Raw genomic sequence first — 25,674 nt, forward strand, 5'->3', positions numbered from 1 at the left:
AAGTTAATATTATTACATCAATAAACCTGTATCAGCTACCGTCTATAGAAGCCATTGACAATACACAGGATCGGCAACGTTGTTATGCTATCTTTCTCCACTGCCATTATAACGTGGACTTCACTATATAGTACTAGCACAACTACAAGTGTTTACTAACACAAGGAAAAATGGATAGATTAGATAGTTTAGATTTTCGATGCAGTCATTTAATTTCACTCATTTCTGTATGATTTATTGGTATCTTTGAAAGAGAATAACGTTGAAACGGGTTGAGATATCAATGTGCGGTTTTCACCTTTCATTTTCTCTTAAAATTCTAAATCAAAATCATGTATCATATGATCACCTTCCCATTAAAAAAAATAATTTCGATTAAAAATTGCGGACCTAAGATGGCGGATCAAAATTTTGAAGCTAGAGGAAAGTAGTTTTTTTATTCAAATAGGATCCATAATGAAATCTACAGAAAAAATATCCTTGTTCAAGAAATATTAAGCTGTTTCCTTAATAATTTTTACAAACTCTGTATATGTTATAACATATTATTTATACAACGTACAATTAATTAAAGGATACAATGAAACTACATACAGCTTATTATTCAATGTATCTATTATCATAGCCAATCATACATACACTCTCACAGAAGTAATCTACTAAATTTAACTACTTATTCAACACAAATTCAAGCCTAATATCAAAAAAACAATATGCCTCACTTCAAGATGATAACAACAAATTCAACTTTGTACTAAGATTGAAATTGTCTACTACAAACAGTACTAGAAAGTTTTTGTAGAACAAACTTTAGTACTACAAATAGCTGAGAGAGAACATCATCACTCATTAACTTAACAAAGGAGTACAGTAGCGTACAAAACTTATATTAAGATATAGTAATAATGCCAGGCTGAAACACTTTACAACAAGATACTCTCAATGCAATTAATAATATCATCAACTTATCAATAAACCATACAGTTTTCATCAGTACAATATTATCATTCACTTCCCCTATTCAGTCACATATTATTGCAAAGAATAGATTCACATACAGTACTGGCCACAGAAGTTACTAGCTAAACTACAATGATGCCAACTCAACAGTCAAACCGAATCGGATTTCATCCTCTGTAGGCTACAAACTTGAAATTGGAATAAAAATCCAACTTCTTTGAACGTTTTCTCCAGAGATATCGAAAATATCTTGTTGAAATCATGTTAATCCATCTTTCCTTCAACTACGGCAATTTCATGTTTTCTATTTTTTTAAATCTCATCCAACTTGATCCTTTTACATTTGAAACATGTTCGTTCAATTTCTTTCTCGAATAAATTATGTTTATTTACTATTTTTTAAATAATAAACATTCTATTGTAATAGGCACCTACCACATGCTTTAGAAACCCATGTTACAATAATTATTGGCGCTATACGCTAATTATTAGCGTACCTAGTATTTTGAATAATTAAAGTTATCTTTCCGAAGTTTTACAAATATTTCCATGAATAATGACAGATTTCTTCTAGAAAAAAGAAAAACCTAATATATAATAATTTCAACAGGTACCTATTACATCAATGTTTCACTTCTAATATAAATGAATACATTAGAATATTTGTGAATTTACACGAATTATTTCCATGGACTATGACCGATTCTCTCTCAAAAAGCAATCCTGTCTGCAGTAATTGGGATTTCTATTATTTATGTCTTTCTTTACATTGATCTGGCAAATATGAATTTAGTATCGATCAGAATTCAAACAATGTAGAGCGCAATGAATCACTCATTTAGCTTGCCGAAATACTTTCCAAAACTATTCGTGGTTAGAATGGAATCAATTCTGTTTGCTTGATGAGTTTACACCTGGTCGATCAATTAACACCGAAGTAATTAGTCTACTATAATTATAATAGCGTGGTATCTTCGTAATAAATTGCCGAATCTACAATCTAAACGCAACATAAACGTCTAGTACTAGTACATCTATAATATTTATACTATACAACATCCAAGAAAGTTGACTATCAATAAACTAAACAATAGTTTCACATATTCTATGCAACACCGATTACATTATTTATTTTTTCAAGGTACAGTGATGAAATCTATCAATAGGTAGTCGATCAAACGACAGAAGAGAGTAATGTAAACGACTATAGCATTACATTTATTACTATTACATAGTATCCAAGGATTCCTTGAATTGCTCATGATGTCCTTTTGTCCGTAAGGGAAGCCTCTCCGCTCCTTATGCCAAACCGACACGTAGTCATGTAGTACCGATTGCGGTAACCCAACTATAACTTTAATACCACAATTCCAATTCCAGATTAAGTAGAAAAAACATAAGGTGAACTTGTATTATGTACAAATTTCACATTTTATTTTCCAGCTAGGAAGAATGAACTTTGAAGTTAAATTGACTTCAGAAGAATATTACAATATTATATATTCAAGTTTTTATACATTTTCATTTACTGCATCTATCAAGATTGAATAATGATAGATTACAATATAAAATTAAGCATAGTAGTATACATGGATTAACACTGATAAAGAAATAATAATTATTGATTAATCAAAAAACCAAAATAGGTAATGAATGAAACAATTTTAAAAGATTAGTAATTCTTACATTCGACTGTCTTTTCAATCTTAAAAATTAGAAGTTTATAAGATTTTAATAAGAAGCTGGCTTCAGGGTTTAATGATATTAGTTGTTAGTTGATAATAGCATTATAACCGATATAATGAAAAAGAAAACGTTCTATATTTAGGTTAAATATCATAGAAACTAATTATAAAGTCGTTTAAGATAAAGTAATAGGTTAATTATAAAGTCAAAGTTTAAAATAAAGTAGATTTATTACTGTTTAGAAATCTTTATAAATCTGAAGAAGCCTTCCTACAAGCTTTCAATGACAAATTGTGAGTTTGAGATAATTATAACACTGATAAAAAAATGAAAGATTCTTAGACTAATATGAATAAAATCCCCAAGGTGAAAACTAGATATATTTAGAAGTGTAATGTTTTATAAATGCCTGATCTGGATAAGCCTTAGGACAAACTTTTTATGATTACTTGTGAGTTTATTATGATTCTTTATTACACTTTTAATGACAAGAATTAGAATTTCTTATAGACTAATAATAATTGTACAAAACATGACAAAAAACTAAATTTTTGGTAAAAGTCTCCACATCTGCAAATCCTTCATTACATGCAATTTATGAATTATCTCATGCAAAATAATTTCAAAATGTTTGATGTAAAATAAAAGTAAAATGCAAGTTGGACGGTTTCTTCTGCACGGAAAATCAAACATTTCAAGTGTAAAAAGCACTTTTTTGAGTTATCTGGTGTTCAAGCGTGAATTTGGTAAAATAGAGTGGTTATTTTAAAAAAAAATCAGTTTCAGCACCTAACCTTGGTCCCTGACAAAAGCTGTCACTCTCCACAAAATTGTGTAAAAAAATATCTTGTGAAAAAATTAAAGAAGTTAACATCCAGGTTTGAAGCAATCAATCAATAAATATTTTTCAATAAAGAATGATTCAAAGAATTTATAATTGAAGAATTAATTCAATCGATTAAACAATCTTCTAATCAAAACAATAAATTCAAAAATAATCTAAACAAACAATTTAATAAGTTGAATAACCAAAAACGTAAGTAAAAACTGAGAACAGTTATTTACAAATATTACTTAATCTCTCTTCATACTTTGGTAAATTTGAAATGGAGTAGGCCTTACATTTTGATCCCAGAAATTTCGATAAATTATAGCGGTTTTAACATGATTAATGAGAATGTATATTTGAGGACTGCAAATTGAAGAACATATTTAATTTTTTGTAACAACTCCAGTAATTTTATAGAGAAGAATTACTCATGAGTTGGTTTTAGACTATCAAAAATTCCTGTTTACAATAACTGCAAGAAGGTAATTTTGCAATGAAGTTTAAATAAATGTAGACTACATTATTTGATCAAAAAACAACTGGAAATTTTGGCAATAATATCAGTGGTTCTATAAGTCAAAATTACCTTTAAAAAGGTACGTTTGGGTATTTTTGAAAATTATTCATGAATGCAGCAATCTTTTCTCTCAAGAAAATTGCTCTTATTGTACATATCTCATTGGGGTAATCCAACATTCTTTAAAAAATAACAGGGAAAATTGATATCTACTAGTAATAAGCTCTTCCATATAACTCGAAGGTCTGAACGAATGCAATAGCTTAAAAATAACTCAAAATGGCGCCAATTATATTTGCATCAGACCATAATTTATATATGAGGTTATTACTAAAATTATTATTACTCAATTACTACTAAAATTACTGAATTCAATACAGTTAAGTAAATTCTTCAATAGTTGGATTGTAATTGGAAAATTACTAAAATTGGAGCAGTCAAGTTAGTAACTTTTTTCTGGATCGGAAAATGTCTATGAAGACATGTAGTTAGAATTTCTTAAAGTAAAGAATTGCGTCTCAACCCTTAAAAAACTTCAATTCGGATCTGTGTTAAACGAGAGAGATGTTACCAGTAGATAAGAGTAATCAGAATTGATAGATTAAAAGTATATCAACAATGAAAAAATCTGATAATCAATGAGATTATCATTCAATTTTCTATTCTATTTTGAATCATACCAGCCCAAATTCTAAATTGCAATAGTAGATCTTTCATCAACCATTCAACTTTATCAAAATCATACAACTTGTAATGATTTTTTATGGATATTTGTTTCAGTAGGTAGATTACTACAATCTAACATATATCTACTTAAAACGATTCTGTAGCATTATATGCTTATATTATAGTTCCTTATAGAAAATGCAGTTGTGAATTAAAACTAAAGATGAGAGTATATTGTTGATTTTGATGTTGTGGAATTGATAGCTCGAACTTATTTTCTTATGAACGAAGCTTCAACTAAATTGAAAAATTAATAGAATGAACCCTGGTTTTGATCTGTTCGTTGAAACATTATGCAGAGTGAATGAAAAGAAAAATCTACAATATCTGTTATATCTCTGAATCAACTGTTCATTTTTATGGTTCATATAATAACGAATGAATGATAAATAATATTATCATACTGGATTGTAAAGTAACGAAAAGATTATGAGAAAATGCCTTCCTCAAAGGGAATAAAACCCATAACCGTCGGAATAGCAGACTCTCCTATGACTTTGGGAAATATACATTTTAATTAAGTCCATCAGCATCATTCAAATATTAAATGCAACCAGCAGTTACCCTTATTTTTTCAGCAGTCGATATTATATTCATAAAAAATGAATACGAGTACTAATTGAATTAGCTACATGTTTCATATCAAGAGTAATAAACAGCCCATAAGTAATCAAAAATATGAATCATAATCATAAAAATGAAGAGGTCCTGTGGTACAGGAAAATCGGCTCGCACACTAGACGAATTAATTTGTTACATAGCATGCAGTGCTTTGCACTTCTAGTTTATTTGTAATTTTTCCCTGTAGAGAGGAGCTTCAAAGTAAACAATTTTCCAAGGTCTGCATTGAAATTGACTGCAGCTATCATTTTACACGATACCATAATCAACAATCAACACCCACCCTAAAAAAAAACAAACAATGATTTTCCATAATTTAATAATTTTCCAGTAGGAAGAAAGAGTTTTCCATTCGTTTCAAATTATAAAATATCAAAAGTCATTAGAAATTTTCCTCTTCATTAATCAATTTATACACAGATGCTTCACAAAAATTTAACGCTACTTTTATGGTCGAACATTGTATCGCCTTGTACAATATCATAATACACAATAACTCTTACGAATCTAGAAAAAAATATGGAAAATAAAAATATATAAAGTCTAGTCTATAAACTAACATGGAATTTATCCCGTCTTGAGAAGAACACACTCACACACACTGGTTGATGGTTCGAGGTGGCAGTTTCACAAAGAGAGATAGAGTTTCTCAACAAGAGACAAAGAGAGAGAAATAGGAGGTGGCGAGGAGAGGGACAAACAAACACATAGAGACGAATTTAGGGGGCAAATAGCGACGATCCACTCAATTTATGCAATAAATCACGTCAATTTAACAATAAAAACGACACACTAAACCTAGTCGACGATGATTTCGTTGGGCTCGAGTCGACGAGGCAGTACAACTGCCAAGATGGCAATGCTGCTGATTTTGAACAATTTACTCCATCATTGTAGTAATTTTGGTTAAAATTGGGGAGGCGCTTATCGTTAATAATTGACGCTTAAGAAGAGGAAACTGCCACTGACACGTGCTTGTCGCCTAGTCCATGTTGCCATGATGGCCATCCATGTCCATGTTGTTGTTGTTCTTGTTTTTGTTGTTGTTGAAGGGGGAGGCCCCCATGCCACCACCCCCTCCCACTCCTCGGCCGTTCATTTCTGTTGTTCGATTCGACGAGAAGCACAGCTTCATCACGTAGGGGAATCTGCCACCTGCAACACAATCAACTCAATAATTATATTCTAATTGTTTGAAAAAATGTTAGATCTCATCTTGCTCACAAAATGTTTTCCACCAATAAACTTATTTACTTGTTATGCTAAATCTTAGGGTGGCCACTAACGGCAGAAAAACACAAGAGTGTTGAACATGTGTGTACACAAATGCTCGTCATGCATGTTGTGTCATCAGCGAGAGGCTTCCAACCAAAAAGCGGTTTGAATGCAGCTTCTAACATTAAATAAACAACCAATAACAATATATAAACCACTGGAAAACTACAAATTATTATAATACAAAAATAATCCAACCTCAAATAGAGCAACGAACAAAAAATATAAACAACAAAGAACCGAAGAAACAAGTACTTAACCTCAAAAAATATTGTTCGAAGCCTTTCTCTGTGATGACACTACAATGTACGACAACAAATGAATGTTCAAAATGAATCTTCTGTCGTTAGTGGCCAGCCTTAGAGGTTATGTTTAACGAAAGCTCAAAATACAACTAGTGTTGGAGGGTGAAAGTGATGTGAGTGATTTCTATATTGAATAAAGGAACTTGAAGTTGCCCCAATCACTCTTTTAATAACACGTTTTTTGTGAAAATAGTTTCAGTTGCAACACCGTTATCAATTTTTTGTAAACTGTGTAGCTGAGTGAATACTCAAAAATATACAAGTAAATGAGTTGCTGTGATGATTCGAGTCGATTGATCAAAATTATTTGATAGGTTATGATGAACTCAACCTGAACAAACACAAATATTAAGACCTAGTATTAACGTTCATATGACTAACAACCGTCACATGGCACACATCAAGTGCATGTTGTGTTCTTTCCAAAGACTGAAAAGTGTGTCTCCAGAATACCTTATTCAATATAACTTCTAAATTCAGCAAGGTCAGTTGTAAGTTGGTAGCAGTGACACGTACACATGATCCTTGAAGCCACAAACGTAAAATTCGTCCTTCAATGTTGTTGTCCAAAACGAACTGCTCACTATTGAATCACTTTTTGTTATTGAATAGAACGACTAGAAGTCAAATTTAAAAGTGTAAAATTTCAAAATTGAAGTCAAATATCTTCACAACAACGAAAATGGCGAACCTGCCTCAAGATGTCGTTGTCACAGTAACTGAATAAATTCATTTATTGAGGAAATTTGACTGTTAGTCGTTCTATTTAAAAACAAAAAAGTAGTAAAATGAGTATGACGTTAGGTGAGGAGAAGGTGGAAGCCTTGCATAGCAAGCCCTGTAATTGAGACCATTAAGTGGCTAACAGACAGGAGAGTGAAGACGGCAAGTTACTGTGGTCAGTCACTTTCATCACGTCACTTTTCATTTACAAAACATCGGTCTGGATAGAAATGGATGGAAAGTGACTTGATAAAAATACACCAGAACTTACCGTCCTACTTTACCTGTCTAAAGCCGCTTTATTGAGTATCGAGCGGTCAGGTACAGTGACACTCCACCAATTCTAGCGGATTGCGGCGGAAATATTGCACACACATGCGCACTGGTGCCAACAAACAGATATGTTTCACGTTTCACCTTTTCACTTGATACATAATTTTCAACTGTAAGATTAATGTAAGAAATATTGCAAAGAGTTGAATCTCGATATTATAAACACTGTGTATAGGCCTACTCAATAATTGAAGCAGAATGTTACCATGGTTTTTGATGCTGGCGTGGTTGCAGAGTACTAATGCGTCGATTGCTTCTGTCACGTCATCGAATTCCATTAGACCTGTTGAACTCTTATCACCTGTCAACCACAAATAAATCATTGCATGTATTTATTATTCCAGTAAAAATATTCACATATTTCGTACATCATTTCAGCATTATGGTAGATAATTTGATAAGTTACATACAATGTGTACAATAGAAATTGAGATATTGCATTATTCAATTTGTAGTAAATTACCTTGTAGAGGTAATACAATTTGTGTAATGTAATTTGTAGATATTATTCAGCATATTTTTGGTGTTAATTATGTGAAGGACTTTCATTGTGTGTGTTGTATTTTCCGTTTTTCAAATGATCTTAGTTTTAAAAAACTGATTTGCATTCATTAACATTCAAATCATTCTTTATTAAAAAATAAACTTAAATTTATTTCCCTACATCAAGTATTTGATTATATTCTACACTAAAATAGAAGTAGAATACTGTGAAAATGGAGAATATTGTGACAGAGAGTCTCAAAAAATGTTGCTTTAAAGATGAGGAATAATTTTATAAGTATCCTACAATATCAGAGTTAATATATTTTCTCTCTCATCTTATTAAGGAATCCAATTACGGTTCATATTTCTCGCATCACCTGAGAAGATATATTGATCTCTTGTAAACTTTAGAATTTTAAAAGGAAATCCAACGTATAAATCAAAATTCAATAATCCTTAATGCCAAAAACATACTATAGATTTGCTAATTCGTATTTTGCCTATGGAAGTGTTGAATGATATATGCAATACTACTAGCTATATTTATATGGGTACTGGATATTTCTATCAAGAGATTCAATCATTCTTATAAATATTAATTATGATCGGTTATTCTATTCCTAGTTGGAAAACAATATGACATTCGTTTTAAAAGTTCTTAATATTGAAGCGTGTCATACCCTTCATTGGAAATAGCTTAATAGTCTTCGGTTTGGGTGCATCGAAGTTTTCGAATACTTCGAACAGAGTGTCTTCTTTCACATTTGGCGGTGTGTTGAAGAAATGCAAAATCTGTAACACAATAAAAATTCATCGGTTTACATGATAAATTGCATACTTGAATATTTTTAAATGACTCACAATGGTTCTCAAATTACTTTCATACAGAATAATTGAAATTAGTAATAATAAACATGATTGACATAGATTTGAAGTTTTTCAATACAACAAATGATAGAGCTCCCAATTTATTAGACTTCTAGATGTAGAAGAATAAAAATTGATATATTTTTCACATGTAATATTGCTCTCTACTATCCTATTATATTAAGCGAGCATTTTCTGTATTTTTATATTTGGTTATTTATATTTATTTATGTCCAACGGATCTCGAAAACGGCTCTAACGATTTCCACGAGATTTGGAACATAGTAGGTTTATGATATAAAAATTCGATTGCACTAGGTCTCATCCTTGGGAAAACTCGCTGAACGACATTAAAAGGATAATTCATCCTTGGCTGAAACAGCTGAGACTTTCGTCGTCTGTGGATGGTAAAAAAGTGAATGAGCGATTGAGTCTGTGGAAAATCAAAATATCGCATCCCCGAAATTCATAAGCTGACGTATAACCAGCTGTAAAATATAAAAACGATCATTTTAGAGAATTGTGTTCTGTTTATCAATAAATAAAAATAACGAGCGAAGCTCGGTGCCCCGATATTTGAGCTGATAATGCAAAAATTTTAAGCAAATATTTTCTCAAAGCATACTTATTTTTTAAAGCATACCTTTAGTAACACCAAAGATTATTAAAAATAATCATTTCAATCCTGAATAATCGATTTGGCAATGTGCGTAGAGAAAAACCAAGTGCAAAACTTATACAAATGGTATTCTGAGTAGAGATTTCCAAAATGATATTTATCATCAAATGAATCAGGCAGTGTAATAATAAAATACTTGGGGTAGCCAAAAATAACCGGAATTATTTTTTAAAAGCTATTATTTTTAAATTTCTTACAATACAACTTTATCCCCTTCAAAATACTCTGTATTGAAACTAATATAATTGTCCCAACGGTTCTTTCACTTTTCAAAAAAATTTAAAGTCATTTTCAGGAATGGCTGCTAGCTCCCTCGTTTTTTTCTTGATCTCTTTGATGTTGTCAAATCGTTGTTGATTCAAATTGTTGTTCGTTTATACCGTACATAGGAACAAAATAAATTTGCACGGAGCTAAATCAGGTGAGTAGCGGTACTATGTTATTTTTAGCTAAAAACGGACGAATTGGAATGACTGTGTATGCAGAGTTGCGTTGTCGTGATGGAAGATCCAGTCGCCTGTCTTCCACAAATTGGGCCTTTTTTGTCAAACACTGTTCGCATTCTTCATAAGACTTCTAATCTTTTGTGTTTCGACGGTCTGTGCGCACATTTCACGATTCGAGCAGTTGAAGGACGTCCAGCACGGGATTTGTCATGAAAATTTAATGTCATAAAGAAGCAAATTTAATGTTCCGCGAATATTACAATAACAAGTTTATTCCGACAATGAATATATAATCATTTGCATGCACACAATAGGAATCAACGTGTTGCTAGGAATAGTAGGCTACAAGTCTCAAATTAATCTTATATTTACAAATGATAAAACCTAGTTCAAGAAGGGAATTTAGTAAATTCAAAAAAGTCAACTCTTTTCAATTACATAAATATTTATTCAATGATCAAGTTGAAGACTCCATGCGAGGTTATAATTATTGTGAAATATCAATGTTATGTAGTGGGGTGAGGATCGAGGCCAGTTGAAACGCCTCCAGAATTTTTTTTTTCAAGTTGGTACTTTTTATTCTTTATAGTATATTTTTAACAACATTTCATTATATGAACCTGTAGACTGGACTTATATTTATTTTTTAATCCACGTTTTTGAAATAATATTTTATAAAAGAGTTAACTAAAATTTTATAAGGTTCAAATATGGAAATATTTCTCTTCATTTTTTATTTACAAAGACTAGTGAATAAATTCTGGGAATGATTTCCGAATGACATTAGTTCATATGTCATTCATCTTAACTTACTTAGAGGCAGAATACCGATTATTTGTAAATTATAATAAATTGTGTTGTTAGCTCACACTTTTACAACAATACTCACGATTTTGCTGCTTGTTGGACGCGTTTTGTGGCACTGAGCCACATCCTCAGCGTACAAGGAGTAGTAGATACTATTCTAACTACTCCTCTGTATCTATCTACTCCATGTACGCTTGCACTTTCACAACAGTACTCACGATTTTGTTGCGTTTCGTGGAACTGAGTCACATCCTCAGCGAACAAGAAGTAGCTAGAGGATGGCCGCGCCTTGTACGCTGAGGCTACTTTCACACGATAGGAGACGTGCAACTTGAACACTGAACAGTGTTCACGTTTTTTTGTCGAAGTACATTGAGTCAAATCGTGTCTTTAACATGGTGACCCCTAGCCAGGAACCTCCTTTTGTCACGTCTTTTCCCCTCGAGGCAAGCAGAAACCGGCTTGGATCGAGATACTAGCGGACAAATCGCCGCTTTCACATGGTGATTCTACGTCTCTCCGGTCACCACTTTTTCTCAAAAACTATCTTTCTTGAAAATGAAGATAGAAAGATTCTGATTTCGGATTTGGATTCAGCGACCCCAAATTATTTAAAACGTAAGTCCCGTTTTCGAAAATATCCGAAAACAAGGAAGTTGTGGCTGTTTTTAATAAAGCTTCCTAATATCATATAATTATACGGTAAAAACGGTAAAAAATTGGTAGGATATTTATCTTGATTTCTGAAAAATACCCAAAAATAAGGGAGTAAGATAACTTTGAAAAACCAACGTTTTCCTGCCGATTGACAAAACAGATTAAAAATTATTCTAAGACATATTATGTCTTGAACTGAAAACGTGTAACAGATATCCAGATCACTATTCAAGCTATCAAGCTTTTCATAAATTTATTTGTCTCCCCATGGCAGTAGGTCTGCCCCCAACGTTTTCACTTAAACATTTCTGAAATAATTATTAAATTATGATAGAACACATTATCGTATTGATCTTCTAAATCCAGTTACATGCACATCGATTCCCGTGAAATTGATTTTTACCGCTCTTATGAATTCTACCAGGTTCAGCGCAATTTGTTAAATATCATTCATTATGTTTGATTCAACAGAATTCATAAGAACGGCAAAAAATCGAACAACAAAAAAACCGAAGTTTGTGTCGACGGTATACGACATAGAAAGCAAAAGCTCGCGCTTGGTCCATAGTTCTACGACTGAGGATTCAGCTCAGCGACTGAAATCTACAAGCCATGATTCTGTTAATCAATACTCATATAATAATACAGAGTATAGAACTGCTTTTTACTATGATACATGGTTTTCATTCTTTAATAAAAATAAAACGAGATTCCGGTGTCAAAAGCATCAAAGTCGCCAGGCTGGTCTGGACTATTCATAACTTTCTCAGTATACATTATCCACTCAGCAGTTCTAATACAAACACAGACATCAGTTTCGTTTTAGTTGGAATGGAATGACATTTTTTATTCTTTCAGTTCCTATTATTACCATAGATCGATTCAGATCACCACAATGTTTATACTGTATGTTCATAATAGATTTTTCTGATTGTTGCAAAGAAATAATTATTGGTATAATCAACTATTTGAACCTGATAAATTAGATTGTTGAATGACAATTGAAATTCAGTGAAGTTTACTTGTCCTTTTCCTCGTATTTTATTCGGTGATGAGTAGAGATGATTTATGAGTTCATATTTGGATTCATCTTTTCAAAGTTTAATTTTTTTCGAACTTTTAAAAATTAAAAATGTTCATGTTTGAACTTTTTAGGTGTTTGAAAACTTCTTAAAACCTTTGCCTGTCTCTTCGTGAGGCAGTATTGTTATCTTTGTACGTTTACCATATAATCATATATGATAATGGAAAGCTATATTAAAAACAGCTATAACTCCCTTGTTTTCGGGTATTTTTGAAAATGGGACTTACGCTTTAAAGAATTTGGGGTCGCTGAATCCAAATCCGAAATCAGAAATCTTCTATCTATATTTTTAAGAAAGTTAGACTTTGAGAAAAAGTGATGAGTCATACATTGAGCAAACGTCGGCTTACTTGTTAGATCCGTCGGCTAAATTGAAAGATCCCCATGTGAAAGCAAAGGAGAGCGCTGCAAAATATGAAATATAATCTTCCGTAATATGATCTTCAGGAGGCAGGATTCTGCCGTGTGAAACTGGCCTAAGGATGTGGCTCAGTGCCACAAAACGCGTCCAACAAGCAACAAAATCGTGTGTACTGTTGTAAAAGTGTAAGCTAACAACACAATTTATTATAATTCATATCAAGTAGGATGAAGACAAAAAAAGTTTTTAAATATTCAAGTGTAAATATTCAAGAATTATTCATGATTTTCGATCTCCATTAATTTATCGAAAAATGAAGAAGAGAGATTCTGGCCTTTGTTATTTCTTGTTCACTTACGCTTTTATAGTGAATGAATCATTCAAGTAAATCGACATGACGTAGGCCTACTTCTGATAACAACAATGAAAAAATGATTACCTTGGACGGTCCCTGTATTCTATTTTTGACAGCCATTGCTGGGTTGATGAATCTGTTGTTCTTGTTGCCCATGAAGTCTTTGAATGAGAAACTCGAGTCTGGAAGAGTGTATGGCTGGACTACGTCACTCAGGTAGGCTTGTTTCGAAAATCTGTAATATTTATTTTTCGCATAAGAAACTATTAATAGACAGCATAAAGTTAATCTCACAACACTATTACATAGCTAATTGCAAAATGAAGCAAAACACTACAAAAATACAAAACTTTAATTGTCTTTTTGTAGTTATTGAAAACATGAGGGAACCTAGTGTGTTACCAGTGAGCTGCAGAATGAGAATATCGATATTATTCCTTTTATTGAAGAATGTTAATTAAATATGTTCTTCAATATCGTGAAACACTAATATTTGTACGTTTTTTACAAACAAAACCGTAATATCATTTAATATGATTGCAATCAATTGTGTTTTTATTCACTATCATTTATTATGAATGATAACAGTATATTCTATCCTGCTGTATCTATCGTTAGATATAATCATAAAAAAGTAATTTTTATAGAAAATAAATATGATGATTCATAACAGTGAAATTACATTCTGCAGTAAATTCAATGATCTTACCATAATTATTCACTTAGATCTATCATATTTGGAGAACAGGTACAATATAGAAGAGGTTGATCTACAATACTACAATATTATTGTTAAATTCCTTGCAAATGATTTCAGATTACACCTCTCTTCAAAACCGGCATCTGGAACAAGCTAGAACAAACTCATTCAATGAGATGTAACAATTCCTAGAGCTTCATTGTATGAATCATAATGATACATATGATATGTTGGTGTGAAATGTCTTATTCGGTGAATTCAATATGTTGGTGTGAAATGTTTTATTCGACCACTGTAGTAAAAGAGAGATTCGTTTTCAACTGGATAATTACACGAAAATAGAATATATTTACCCAAGCTGTATACGTGATCCGAGTACGGTTTTGTTGTTCAAATACCATATGCACCTTTCTACAGCCAGATTGTCTCCCATTTGTATCATAGCGCATCCTTCTTTTGTCTTCAAAAATTTTACCTGAAAAATTAAACATTTGATCCATTATCAGAGTAGAAGAATATTTTTGATGAGTGAATAATTGTAAATGTACTAGCTTCCTGTTCTGATCAAAACATTTTCCCTTTGACGCCTCAATCTATGCCTCTATTATGATTGTTGACATGTAAATGAGAAGATATCTATAATAGAAGCAGTTCGTTGTAATTAAAGAATTGAATAGAAATACTGATTCACAAATCGTTTGAGGGAAACTTTAAGCTCATAGATGTAGCTATTCATTCGTAATTGTGCATTTGTTTATTTGTCCATTTTTACATTGATTCGATTTTCGACTCTTCTCAAATATTTTCTCTATTTCTCATAGCTCCTCATTTACATTGAAAACCTTTTCAAATACCATTCATTATCTTCAAATACATGTGATAAATTCTCATAACCTTTTCATATTCTTTGCCACTATTCTCTTTATATAATTATTTTGTTTACCGTACTCAAAAACAAATGTCAATGGTACATTATGGTACATTTGATACTTCCTCTAAAATTGGTGCAGAAGTTGCGTGCGTTGTGTGTTGAACTTGTGCTCAATAAGTTGTGCGTTGTGCACATCCTACATCCGTCAGCAGATGTTTCCGTTTCATGAGATGTCCCATTTTATTTCTTACCTATAACAGGCCCACACACTATTCCATACATTATATATTATGGATAACAACATATTATTCTTGACAATGCTACTTACGCGTACAACGTTTCCGTAAAGACAGAAGAGATTGAAGAGTATGTCGGGATTGGACTTTTCCTTGTTGAGGCCGTAGACCATCATGACGGCGCCGCCCGAGTTGCTGGCGTCGGCACCGGGGGGGCCGTGGGCTGCCAGGGGGGGAGCGCCAGTGGTGGCCCCCGCGAATGTGCCCCTGATGGCCGGTGGCCCCCCGTGTGCCCCCACTAGGGGCTCGCGCCCGTGCGGCGGCGGTGGCCCCGCCTGTGCGCCCATCATGTAGCCTCGATTGTTCAATCTAAAAAAAAACCACGAATATGATTAATCTGACAGAAATATTGATTCAAAAATATTTCCTGACATAGAAATGAACTTGGAGTATTGGCTGGAAACAGAAGTGATCTCATCTATAAAAACAACCGCAAATCCATAACATTTATAAAGGAATAATGATAACGACAAACACATTCATTCCACTGAGGTTAGTATACTTGATTGTAAAACATTGCTAATATTCAGGCTAGCATTGCATTCGCAAGTGAAAATTTCAATTTCCATTTCTATAATTTGCTATCTCATCATCTTAGCAAATACCTTAAACGCCACCATAATTTGGTTCACGTTGGGGAAGCCGCATATTGAGACACGACCTGACACGATTCTGATAGACGATTTAATATTATATGATCATATTATAATGTTCACATTGAGCGAAGCTAGCACAGTCATGTGAGCATTAAAGCATAGAGAAATTATATCAAAAAATTATCATGATTAAAGTATCCGTTTTTTTAACTATTTTTAACGACACTGCAGTCTAATTTTTGAATATTATTTATTAAATCTAGTACTCACTTGTGAAGCGCTTTCGGATTATTTAAATCCATTTTCAACACTGGAATAATCCGATTAGATTATGATTCAAATAATCCGAGAGCGCTTCACAAGTGAGTACTAGATTTAATACCTAATATTCAAAGATTAGACTGCAGTGTCGTTAAAAATAGTTGAAAAAAAACAGATTACAGTTTGTCAGGGATAGTAAAATAGATGAGTATTAAAGTACTCAAAACATCTCAAAGAAAGCATCTCAAAGCATCTCAAACAGCATCTCAAAGAAATTGGAAATATATAGTGTATACAGTATGTAGGAATTTGTGACTCATGAGCAGCTTTATATGTGTTGTGTATCTGCCATACGCTAAATAAATAAATTAATAAAATAAGGTATAAAGTCATCTAACAGACTACATTATGAAAATTCCGGAGGATTGTCATTATCGACTTCAACTCATCGAAGTACTATTGTAATAAAAAAATTGAAAGGTTCTACTTCTCTACAATGGCATGCAATCTAAAATTCATTTTTACTTTCCTTGCCCTATCACCATAGGCAAGGAAAGTATTACTTTCCGAAAAAAAGGTACCCCAATTTCCAAATTTCTATACGTTTCAAGGTCCCCTGAGTCCAAAAAAGAGGTTTTTGGGTATTGGTCTGTATGTGTGTGTGTGTGTGTGTGTGTGTGTGTGTGTGTGTGTGTGTGTGTGTGTGTGTGTGTGGTGTGTGTGTGTGTGTGTGTGTGTGTGTGTGTGTGTGTATGTGCGTCTGTGTACACGATATCTCATCTCCTAATTAACGGAATGACTTGAAATTTGGAACTTAACCCATAGACTACCAATGGGACATTATGTCCCAGTACACATTACTAACCTAAAACTACCGATGAGACAATGTGTCCCAAGAGAAGTTCGTTGAATCCCAGTGGGTAAATAGAGCATTCAAACTGCACAGTAATGAATCCCAACAGTAGCGTAGGGTCTATTTTGTGAAATACATCAGCTGTTTGAAACAGTCTGATCGCCATATTGTTGTAAATTGAGGTTACCTGCTCCAGTGTACGAATCAGCTGCTTGTTTTGTCTGGGAATGGAGCTCATTTAGTGTGTTTTTTAGTGTTATTGTGTGTAGAAAGTAGCTGAATCACTTCTTATTTGTCACTTATGAGGAGTCAAACTTCAATTGCAAAGGTATGTACTGAACTTTATTAATGTACCAATGAAAGGCTTGAAATTCTCAAAAGAGGAAAGGATGATTGTGTGGAACTGACTGATGAGGGAGAAATGATGGTACTAGTTGGCATTATAATTGTAATGTGCTACAATCATCTACCCAGCTTGAGTGATTATTGGTGCCAGAAAGAATCACTAGGAAATAGTTTTATTAAAAAATATATTTCACGAAATCGATTCCAAATATTAATTTCGAAGCTATATTGTAATCATCCAGTGAAACCAGTGGGGGCTGGAAAGCTCTATTATGCAGAAGAATAATTGATGAACTGTCTCAAACATACATTTCAAGCAGCTGTTCATGAAGGCAATTACCAATCAATTGATGAGTCTATGACGAAATTCAAGGGTGCATCATCCTTGAAGCAGTTTATGCCCCTAAAACCAATAAAGCGTGGTATCAAAACTTGGCAGCGGTGCGATGCTACTACTGGCTACATCTATGATTTTTTTCTATGATCCTTTTTAAGGATCCTTATTTCTTTCGACAGATTTTTTACGAGTGTGAAGCTGATGGCAGAAGTTCAATTTGCTGCTGTAGGAACTAGTATGAAAAATAGGAAGAATATGCCGAAATTTTCAGGGACACTCCAGAAAGGGGAGTCTGACTTTCTGGCAACAGAAAACGGAATTATTGCGGCCAGGTGGATGGATTCAAAAGAAGTTGTTGTGTTGAGCAATTGTCACAAACCAGACAGAGAAAATGTCAAAAGAAAACAAAAGGATGGAGAGAAGAAAGACATTAACTGCCCTTCCTCCATTGCTACATACAATAGAGTTATGGGTGAGGTTGATTTATCAGACCAGAAAGTCAATATCTATGATTATGATCGTAGATCACAGAAATGGTGGAAGAAAGTTTTGTACAAATTCATCATGGCTGCTGCAGTGAATGCACATATAATTTTTGTAGAAATAACGAAGAAGAAAGTGAAGTTCCTGCAATACTTAGTGGAACTAGCTGAACAGCTGGTTCTCACAGGTCGTCAGACTGCTAAAGTATCACGCAAGCTCAGCAGTTCCAGAGGGCCTCGATCTAAAAAATCCAGGACAATGCTGAATATTGGTGATCATCTACCAATTGCGGCTAAAGGCCGTCGTCGTTGTGTCAGGTGTGCTGAAGAAAAGAAAGAAAAGAGAACAAGCTTCATATGGGGTGCATGAAATATGCCGCTTTGCAATGCGTGTTTTACTCCTTATCATTAATAATGTCTCCAGAACATTGGAATTTCAATACTGTAAATTATTTCAATTATTTTATTTGTATGATTATTTTATAAGATGACATTGATATAATTTACATTGAATCATTTTTAATATTTACAATAAATATATTGAATTACATTGAATATGTTGTTGCTCAAATTGGTCACTATTTGTTCCAGCATACCATTGGGATATATGGTCCCACCCAAAAATACAAGTGGGACAATATGTCCTATGGTCCCACCCAAAAATACAAGTGGGACAATATGTCCCAAAACATTTTCCAAGTTTTCCGGGTTTCCTGTGATGATGGAATTTTTTTACAATTTTTTTTCATATTCATATTTGGCACTTTTATGAATATCCATGTTAATATTTGAAAAATTAAGAAAAAAATAATCTGGTATTTTATGGGACAAGTGAATAGCAATAGTTTGGTAGTCTAAGGTAGTCTTACACTATAAGGATCCGATACGAACAATTTCGATCAAACGCAATTCAAGATGGCGGCTGAAATGACGAAAATGTTGTCAAAAACAGGGTTTTTTGCGATTTTCTCGAAAACGGCTCCAACGATTTTGATCAAATTCATACCTTAAAAAGTCATTGATAAGCTCTATCAACTGCCACAAGTCCCATATCTATAAAAAATTGAGGAGCATCTATGCAAAGTTTGATTTTAGATTCCCAATTATCAGGCTTCAGATACAATTTAAACAAAAAAATTCAAGTGGAAGAGATTGAGCATAAAAATCTCTACAATAATTAATGGCTAGTAACATTTGCACCTAAAATTGAAAATAAGCTCGAAATTCGAGAAAATGTGATTATTCAATTGCAAACTGTTGGCAACTGTTGATTCTATTAAATCATTCACTATGAAGAGATAGCAGACTTCGTGTGTCTGCAGCGCTATTGTCCTGTCACAAGCTGGCTCAGATCTTTGAATAGTAGACTTGAGATGCGCGTGAACACTAGTGTCAGGTGATCAATTTTCATAACGGCAAGGAAAGTTGTGTGAGTGCGCCACACCAGATTTTTTTCAATTTTCAATCAGCTCCTTGTAATCTAGAGTAATCTCGTACTATTCTCTCCCACAAGTTATTGGAAAAGATTATCATTACAAAATGTTGTTGTTTTTTAATAATGGACGTTGATGTGTTCAAACTTCTCCGATTTCATTCATCAAATTGCAATTCAACCTTTTATCGTTGTCGCCTTCATCTCATTTTTATTCAGTTCATATTTAGTGAGACTTATCAAATGGCTAGTAACAATAAAATGTTGCAAAATAATAATCATTATTAAAAACTAGGATCTTAGCCAGAATAATATTGTAATAAAAATGGATAAAGCAAAGTTTATGCCTATTATTCTGATGAGTTCAGGAAAATTTGAAAATAACCATTCTTATCAATGAGAAGATTCTGATTGTTCTACAGAATTACCTATAACAGATTATTCCATTTCGTTGACATTCTCTTCAACCCCAACATGAGTCATGATTCAACTTAACCTGACTGACATACAAATGCTTTGTTGGATAATGCTATTGTTACAAACGTTAACATTTAAATGCATTTATTTATGTAATTTCTTCCCAGTGCTTCGAAATTTACTACGTACGGAATAAGAAATGAGCACAAAATGCTAATAATACCTTTCCATCGGTCCAGGTGGATATCTCTCTGCAAAGTGGTCTCCGAAGCCAGACTCGCCGTGAAATCCAGGCTCGTCATAGTCCAAGAAATTCCCAGGTCCTCTCATACCGTCATTACCACCTGCGAAAGAAAATAATATTACATTGAAATCATGATTATGGTGAATGGTGTATTATATAGAATATTTATTAATACAATAAAACAAATATGCACATATCTTTACAATAAGTAACCGTGTCGATTCCGACACAAGAAAGCCATCAGATAAAAAACGTACTGTAGTTTTTTTCATATTTCTGTATTTTCATAATGGCGTAATAAATCTACAGAACTTTAAAAAGAAGACATAAAATAGTTACAGTCTATTACATGGTCGTAAATCATAAATGACTGGTGTTGCATGGTTCACATTGTATTTGCATGCCATGGCCGTTCTGAATTACCGTTACCGTTACGGTTACATTACCGTTTTCATCTCTCATTTATTAAGCATTCTTTTGTCCCATTCCCGAAACCAAGCTTCGTACTTTTTCGGTGGTCCTGTTCATTTCTAGAGCAATTTCCAGTTTTTCAGCAACAACCCTCGTTAATAAGTGGTAGAAGGGGAGGGGGCGATTTTCAACTCTGAAAACCTCTCCAGAGTTCTCTACCTTTGTCGTCATTTAGAAGATGTGTCAGAGAGCTTTCCTGTGCTTTTTGTCTTACAGTTGACAGCTCTCATTGTTTTGCTTCCCCCCAACCATCACTTCCCCTCACAGCCCACTGATATCCATTGTTCTCCACTTCAGTCAATCTTTGAATTGGTGGTCTGGGATACAACGGTTGGTTTTCATTTCAATTCAGGTTTTTCAAACAGAGAGTATCAATATCACGGTGTAAGCATGTATTCTTGCCCGGTCTTATTATCTTATTATTGATAGAGCTTTCAAATAATCATAGATGATACATTTTTGAGTTATTATGTTATTCACTTGTTATGAAATCAATAAGAAATAATTTTACCATCGCAGATTGAAATATGGTCAACACAACATGGAATATACGAGAGGAGAACCACCAAGTGAAAAAGCAATCCAAGAGGATGACACAGCTACAAATAAAAGTAGAAAGATGAAGAACAGAAATGAAAAGACTAAGCATATTAACCTACTTTCTTGACTAGTATAAGAATCAGAATTCGGAGGAGGAACAGTTTGAGGCTGTGGTGTTACTAAAATTAATAATAATTGTGTACCATCTAAAGGTGCTTACAGATTTATGCGTCGCGAATTTCACTTATTATGAGATGATAGATAATACCTGTATTTGTACAGAATCGGTAGGATACGAAAAGCTTGGCATCTGCTGATTAAAAGTGAATTGCTCTTGTTCGCGGCGAGTGAATCTGTACACATCTTTAGAGAAAAGAATATTGTTTCACCTGTCCGAGCTTTTCCAATATTTTCGCTACCTTCATAACGTTAATCCTATGCTATAAAGAAAATATAGCATAGGAAGACATCACAAAGTATAGCTTATGCTACCTCATCTCTGTGGTATTATTGAATCAATAAATTAATTATGAATTTAATGAATATGGAAGAGAAAATTGAAGTGGGTATCTGTGTGAGGTCACTATTTTTTGTAGAAAAGTAGATGAGGAAGAAGAGAGGATTTGCAAGCGACTTCAAGTAGTGGGGCAGAAGATAAAACAAAAATGAAGAAAAAGAGAGGAGGGAATATTCAATAAAAACTTATATGATAAGAGAATCCAGCAGAAAGAAGAAATCATCAAGAAGAGGAACGAAGAATTAAATCACATAAAACGTAAGAAAATGGGCAGTTGTGGAAGAATAACCTGAGAAGAGAGGACGATAAGGGAGGAGTTAATTTCAAATAAAGGGAAAGAGAGAGAGAGAAGCATCGATAAAGTAAGAGATAGAGTTATAGATTGATTCAATGTTTTATTCTTCTCCAGGCAAGGTTGAAACCGTTTGGTTCCATCTTCCATCTAACCACGCTAAAACAATTAATTATACAGTACAATCTTCTTCCAATACATGGAAATGAGGGAAAATATTGCAATGAAATATGTGCAATATTAACAAAATTGCAATCCTGATCGAGTTTGAAAATGAGAGCTCAGATTAGTGGGTGATGGAGCGAGAGATAAGAGGGAATAAATATCAAAGTAGGAGAGTGGAATCCAAACGAAATAAAGAGGACAGAGGAACTAAGCACACAAAGTGAAGAAGAAAACAGTAATAGCAAGAAACCTAAGAGAAGGAGCAGAAAATGAGATATGATGGAGTAGCAGAAAAGAGTAATAAAAAGACTGCCTAAGCGAGAGGGGCATAGTTTCCTCATAGTTTCCCAGACGACTTGTATCAAGTGACTTCATAGAAGCGCTTTTCCGAGCTTTCCCAGGCTTATCCACAGCCACAGCCGCACCAATATAATACGCGCTGAGTTTTCCCCAATATATTGAAAAACGAAACTTCGCCTCTGAAACGTATGACGACAACACTACGCTCCCACATCAAGTGCCCTATTATAGCAAGAAAAGTCCATACACTACACGATATTATAGCAAGCCTATAGGGAGGGCTGTTCGCTTTCTACATACATATGAAGTTTATAACAGAGAGCAGAATAGACTTGCAAGTTACTTTCTCACTCCTTCTATGATGCTGTAGTATATTGCTAAAATATCATAAAAGAAAATGGATTTATATCTAAGTCGTTAGTATTAATTCCTCTAAATTTACATTTGTCTAAAATTGATGAAATCGATTACAGACATGATCATCATAACGTTGCAGATATGATTACAGAAGATTCCCGTAACGTTGCAATGAAATTTTGTTGTAAGAACAATAATCATTCGACATGCAAATGAAATTTTACCAATGTGATTGGAATTTGCAGCTTGCTATTATCATTGAAGGTTTGATTGATCTCACAAGATCCAAATCAATATTTTTTATTAGCATATTAATACCTGAATTATTAGGACTTTTCAAAATGAAGATTTAGACAAATCAGGTCCAAAAAGGGGTTCTCATTACAAATTGTCAATTTGATATTGGTTAGATTGATAACAATAGAAAATTAGATATGAATGGAACAAGTTTGAAATAGTTTTCATGTTGATCAGTATTCAGTCTTATGAATTTTATTGAATCTATTAAATTTGTTTTTGTTTCTAATACTTTTTGGATTTATTTTAATTTCTAGCATGCATGATGCATTGATATTGAAAGAATGTAATTTTCACTCTATTCCCAGTATTTCATAATTTATCTGGGCAAGTATCCTGGCGAACAAGGAATCAAATAAACTCTCAATAAAATAGAAGCAATAGTCTACGATTTTTTCAAGAGTATTTAGCAAAATCATCCACAAATTAGGAAAAATGGTTTAATAGTACATACACTAGCTTTCTACATTCGATTTATATTTTGAAATATGTTTGAGAAAACTATTCATTTTTAACTATCAATAAAATCATGCATCATACATGTTGAATACATCAACAAGTAAGTTACGACTTGTAGATGTGGAATAAGATCCTGAAACTAAGCGGCATTCCATTTATTGGAGAGTGTGATAGAAAAATCGATGATCATGAACGAGCTTATAAAAGAAGACATCCACTACCTTTTAAACAAAGAAAAATTTGCACGGTCCATTGGAGTAAGAGGAAAGATGTATTGTATCTCAAAGATAATAACTGATGGAAATGTATAATTTGAAGAAAACATTTTTTGCAGCAATAAACTTGTTTTTTATAGCCACACCTAACTTTTATATTCTATTATAATACTTTTTAAAAAATCTATAAGATTTCAGACTTTGATGATGGAATGATAAGGCCTCGTATCACTAGTATCTTCGTTTATTTCTTTATATGATACATTTCCATGAACTGGATGTTGTTCCTATGGAATAGAACTCTTATTATGGATATAGACTTCAAATTTCATTCCAAACCCCATCCCGAGCCTATATAGATGCAAGAAGAAACTGGGTTGTCTCAATTCTCAAATCAAATGCACCGTATACAGGAAGATCATATAATATATAAATATGATTTGCTGAGGAACACCTATTTTATTATTTTCTCCACGAACACGAAAAAGGGGCATGGAGGATAAGGAGAAAGAGTAGTCGCTGTGGTTTATTATTGTCATCTTTATAGCGAGTAGCGAACGCGTCTGTATACCATATTTCATGGGGATGACTCTATTTCGAATAACTTTTTCTTCTTCTTCATATGGTTGCTATTGTTCCTCATATTCATCTCAATTGACTTTCTATGAACCTAGGAGGAGAAACTTATTATTCTATACAATAAATAATACATTATCATATAACAGTGTTTTTTGAACTAGAGGATAAGACCGCCTATAAAGATGGAGAGTACAGAATGCAATTCACAGTTAATTTAGTAGAATAGTAAAATTATATTCATATTTAATCAGAACGACTGGTCAGTTTTTCATGTCCGATTTAATTTCACGATAACGAATATCAAGCTAATTGAAAACACACACACACACACACACACACACACACACACACACACACACACACACACACACACACACACACACCACACACACACACACCTAGGTTTCCTTACGAATTTAAATTTACAAAATCGAAGTGAGAAACATTCCTTTCAAATAGTGATTGCCCCTATTTCAATCAAATAGTATTGGTAGTGTCAATTCCAACAGAAGCTGGAAGATCTATTACATTAGAGAACGTCGACCAATCACGTACAAGTACATGCCCTCAATGCGTTTAGATTCGCTGGTAGACACCAGTATGAATGGTATGTGAATGGTATAACACCATTCACATACTCTATTGAAATCAGAACATTCACAAGATTTTGAATGTTAAATTATTGTATTATCTCGTTCACTAATATGCAAACTTATATAAAAACGTATTAAAAAAATGACCATCCTTAGTTTAACCGTATCACCGGTCTCCGAGACCGGTACCAAAACTTTGCATTGCATTATTAATACACCTGACTTTCTGTTTGGCTCCTCTCACTCAGTAGCTGTTCAATGAATGAATATCAGATACTTTTTGTGTAGTTGAGAAGTTCTTAGTCTTTTTCATTCAATATCAGATACCAATTAAAACT

At 33.2% G+C, this 25,674-nt stretch overlaps 1 protein-coding gene across 3 annotated transcripts in view; it reads right to left on the reverse strand.

Annotated features, from left to right (window-relative positions):
- Positions 1-597: 597 nt before the first annotated feature.
- The window catches only part of LOC111052626 (heterogeneous nuclear ribonucleoprotein L), a 366,361-nt gene continuing 341,284 nt past the window's right edge, over positions 598-25,674 (reverse strand). For 2 of the 3 annotated variants that reach the window (XM_039423567.1, XM_039423568.1), the window contains 7 exons: positions 20,531-20,651; positions 15,617-15,893; positions 14,771-14,892; positions 13,802-13,952; positions 9,142-9,253; positions 8,181-8,276; positions 2,130-6,494 (listed from right to left, as the gene is read on the reverse strand). In XM_039423567.1, coding sequence (XP_039279501.1) covers positions 6,322-6,494; positions 8,181-8,276; positions 9,142-9,253; positions 13,802-13,952; positions 14,771-14,892; positions 15,617-15,893; positions 20,531-20,651 — 1,052 coding nt within the window. In that variant the 3' untranslated portion in view covers positions 2,130-6,321. Of the gene's footprint in view, positions 6,495-8,180; positions 8,277-9,141; positions 9,254-13,801; positions 13,953-14,770; positions 14,893-15,616; positions 15,894-20,530; positions 20,652-25,674 lie in introns of all 3 variants that reach the window. The other variant, XM_039423566.1, reaches the window with a different exon arrangement.

This window comes from Nilaparvata lugens, chromosome 3 (genome assembly GCF_014356525.2).
Source record: "Nilaparvata lugens isolate BPH chromosome 3, ASM1435652v1, whole genome shotgun sequence".
NCBI classification, from domain to species: Eukaryota; Metazoa; Arthropoda; class Insecta; order Hemiptera; family Delphacidae; genus Nilaparvata; species Nilaparvata lugens.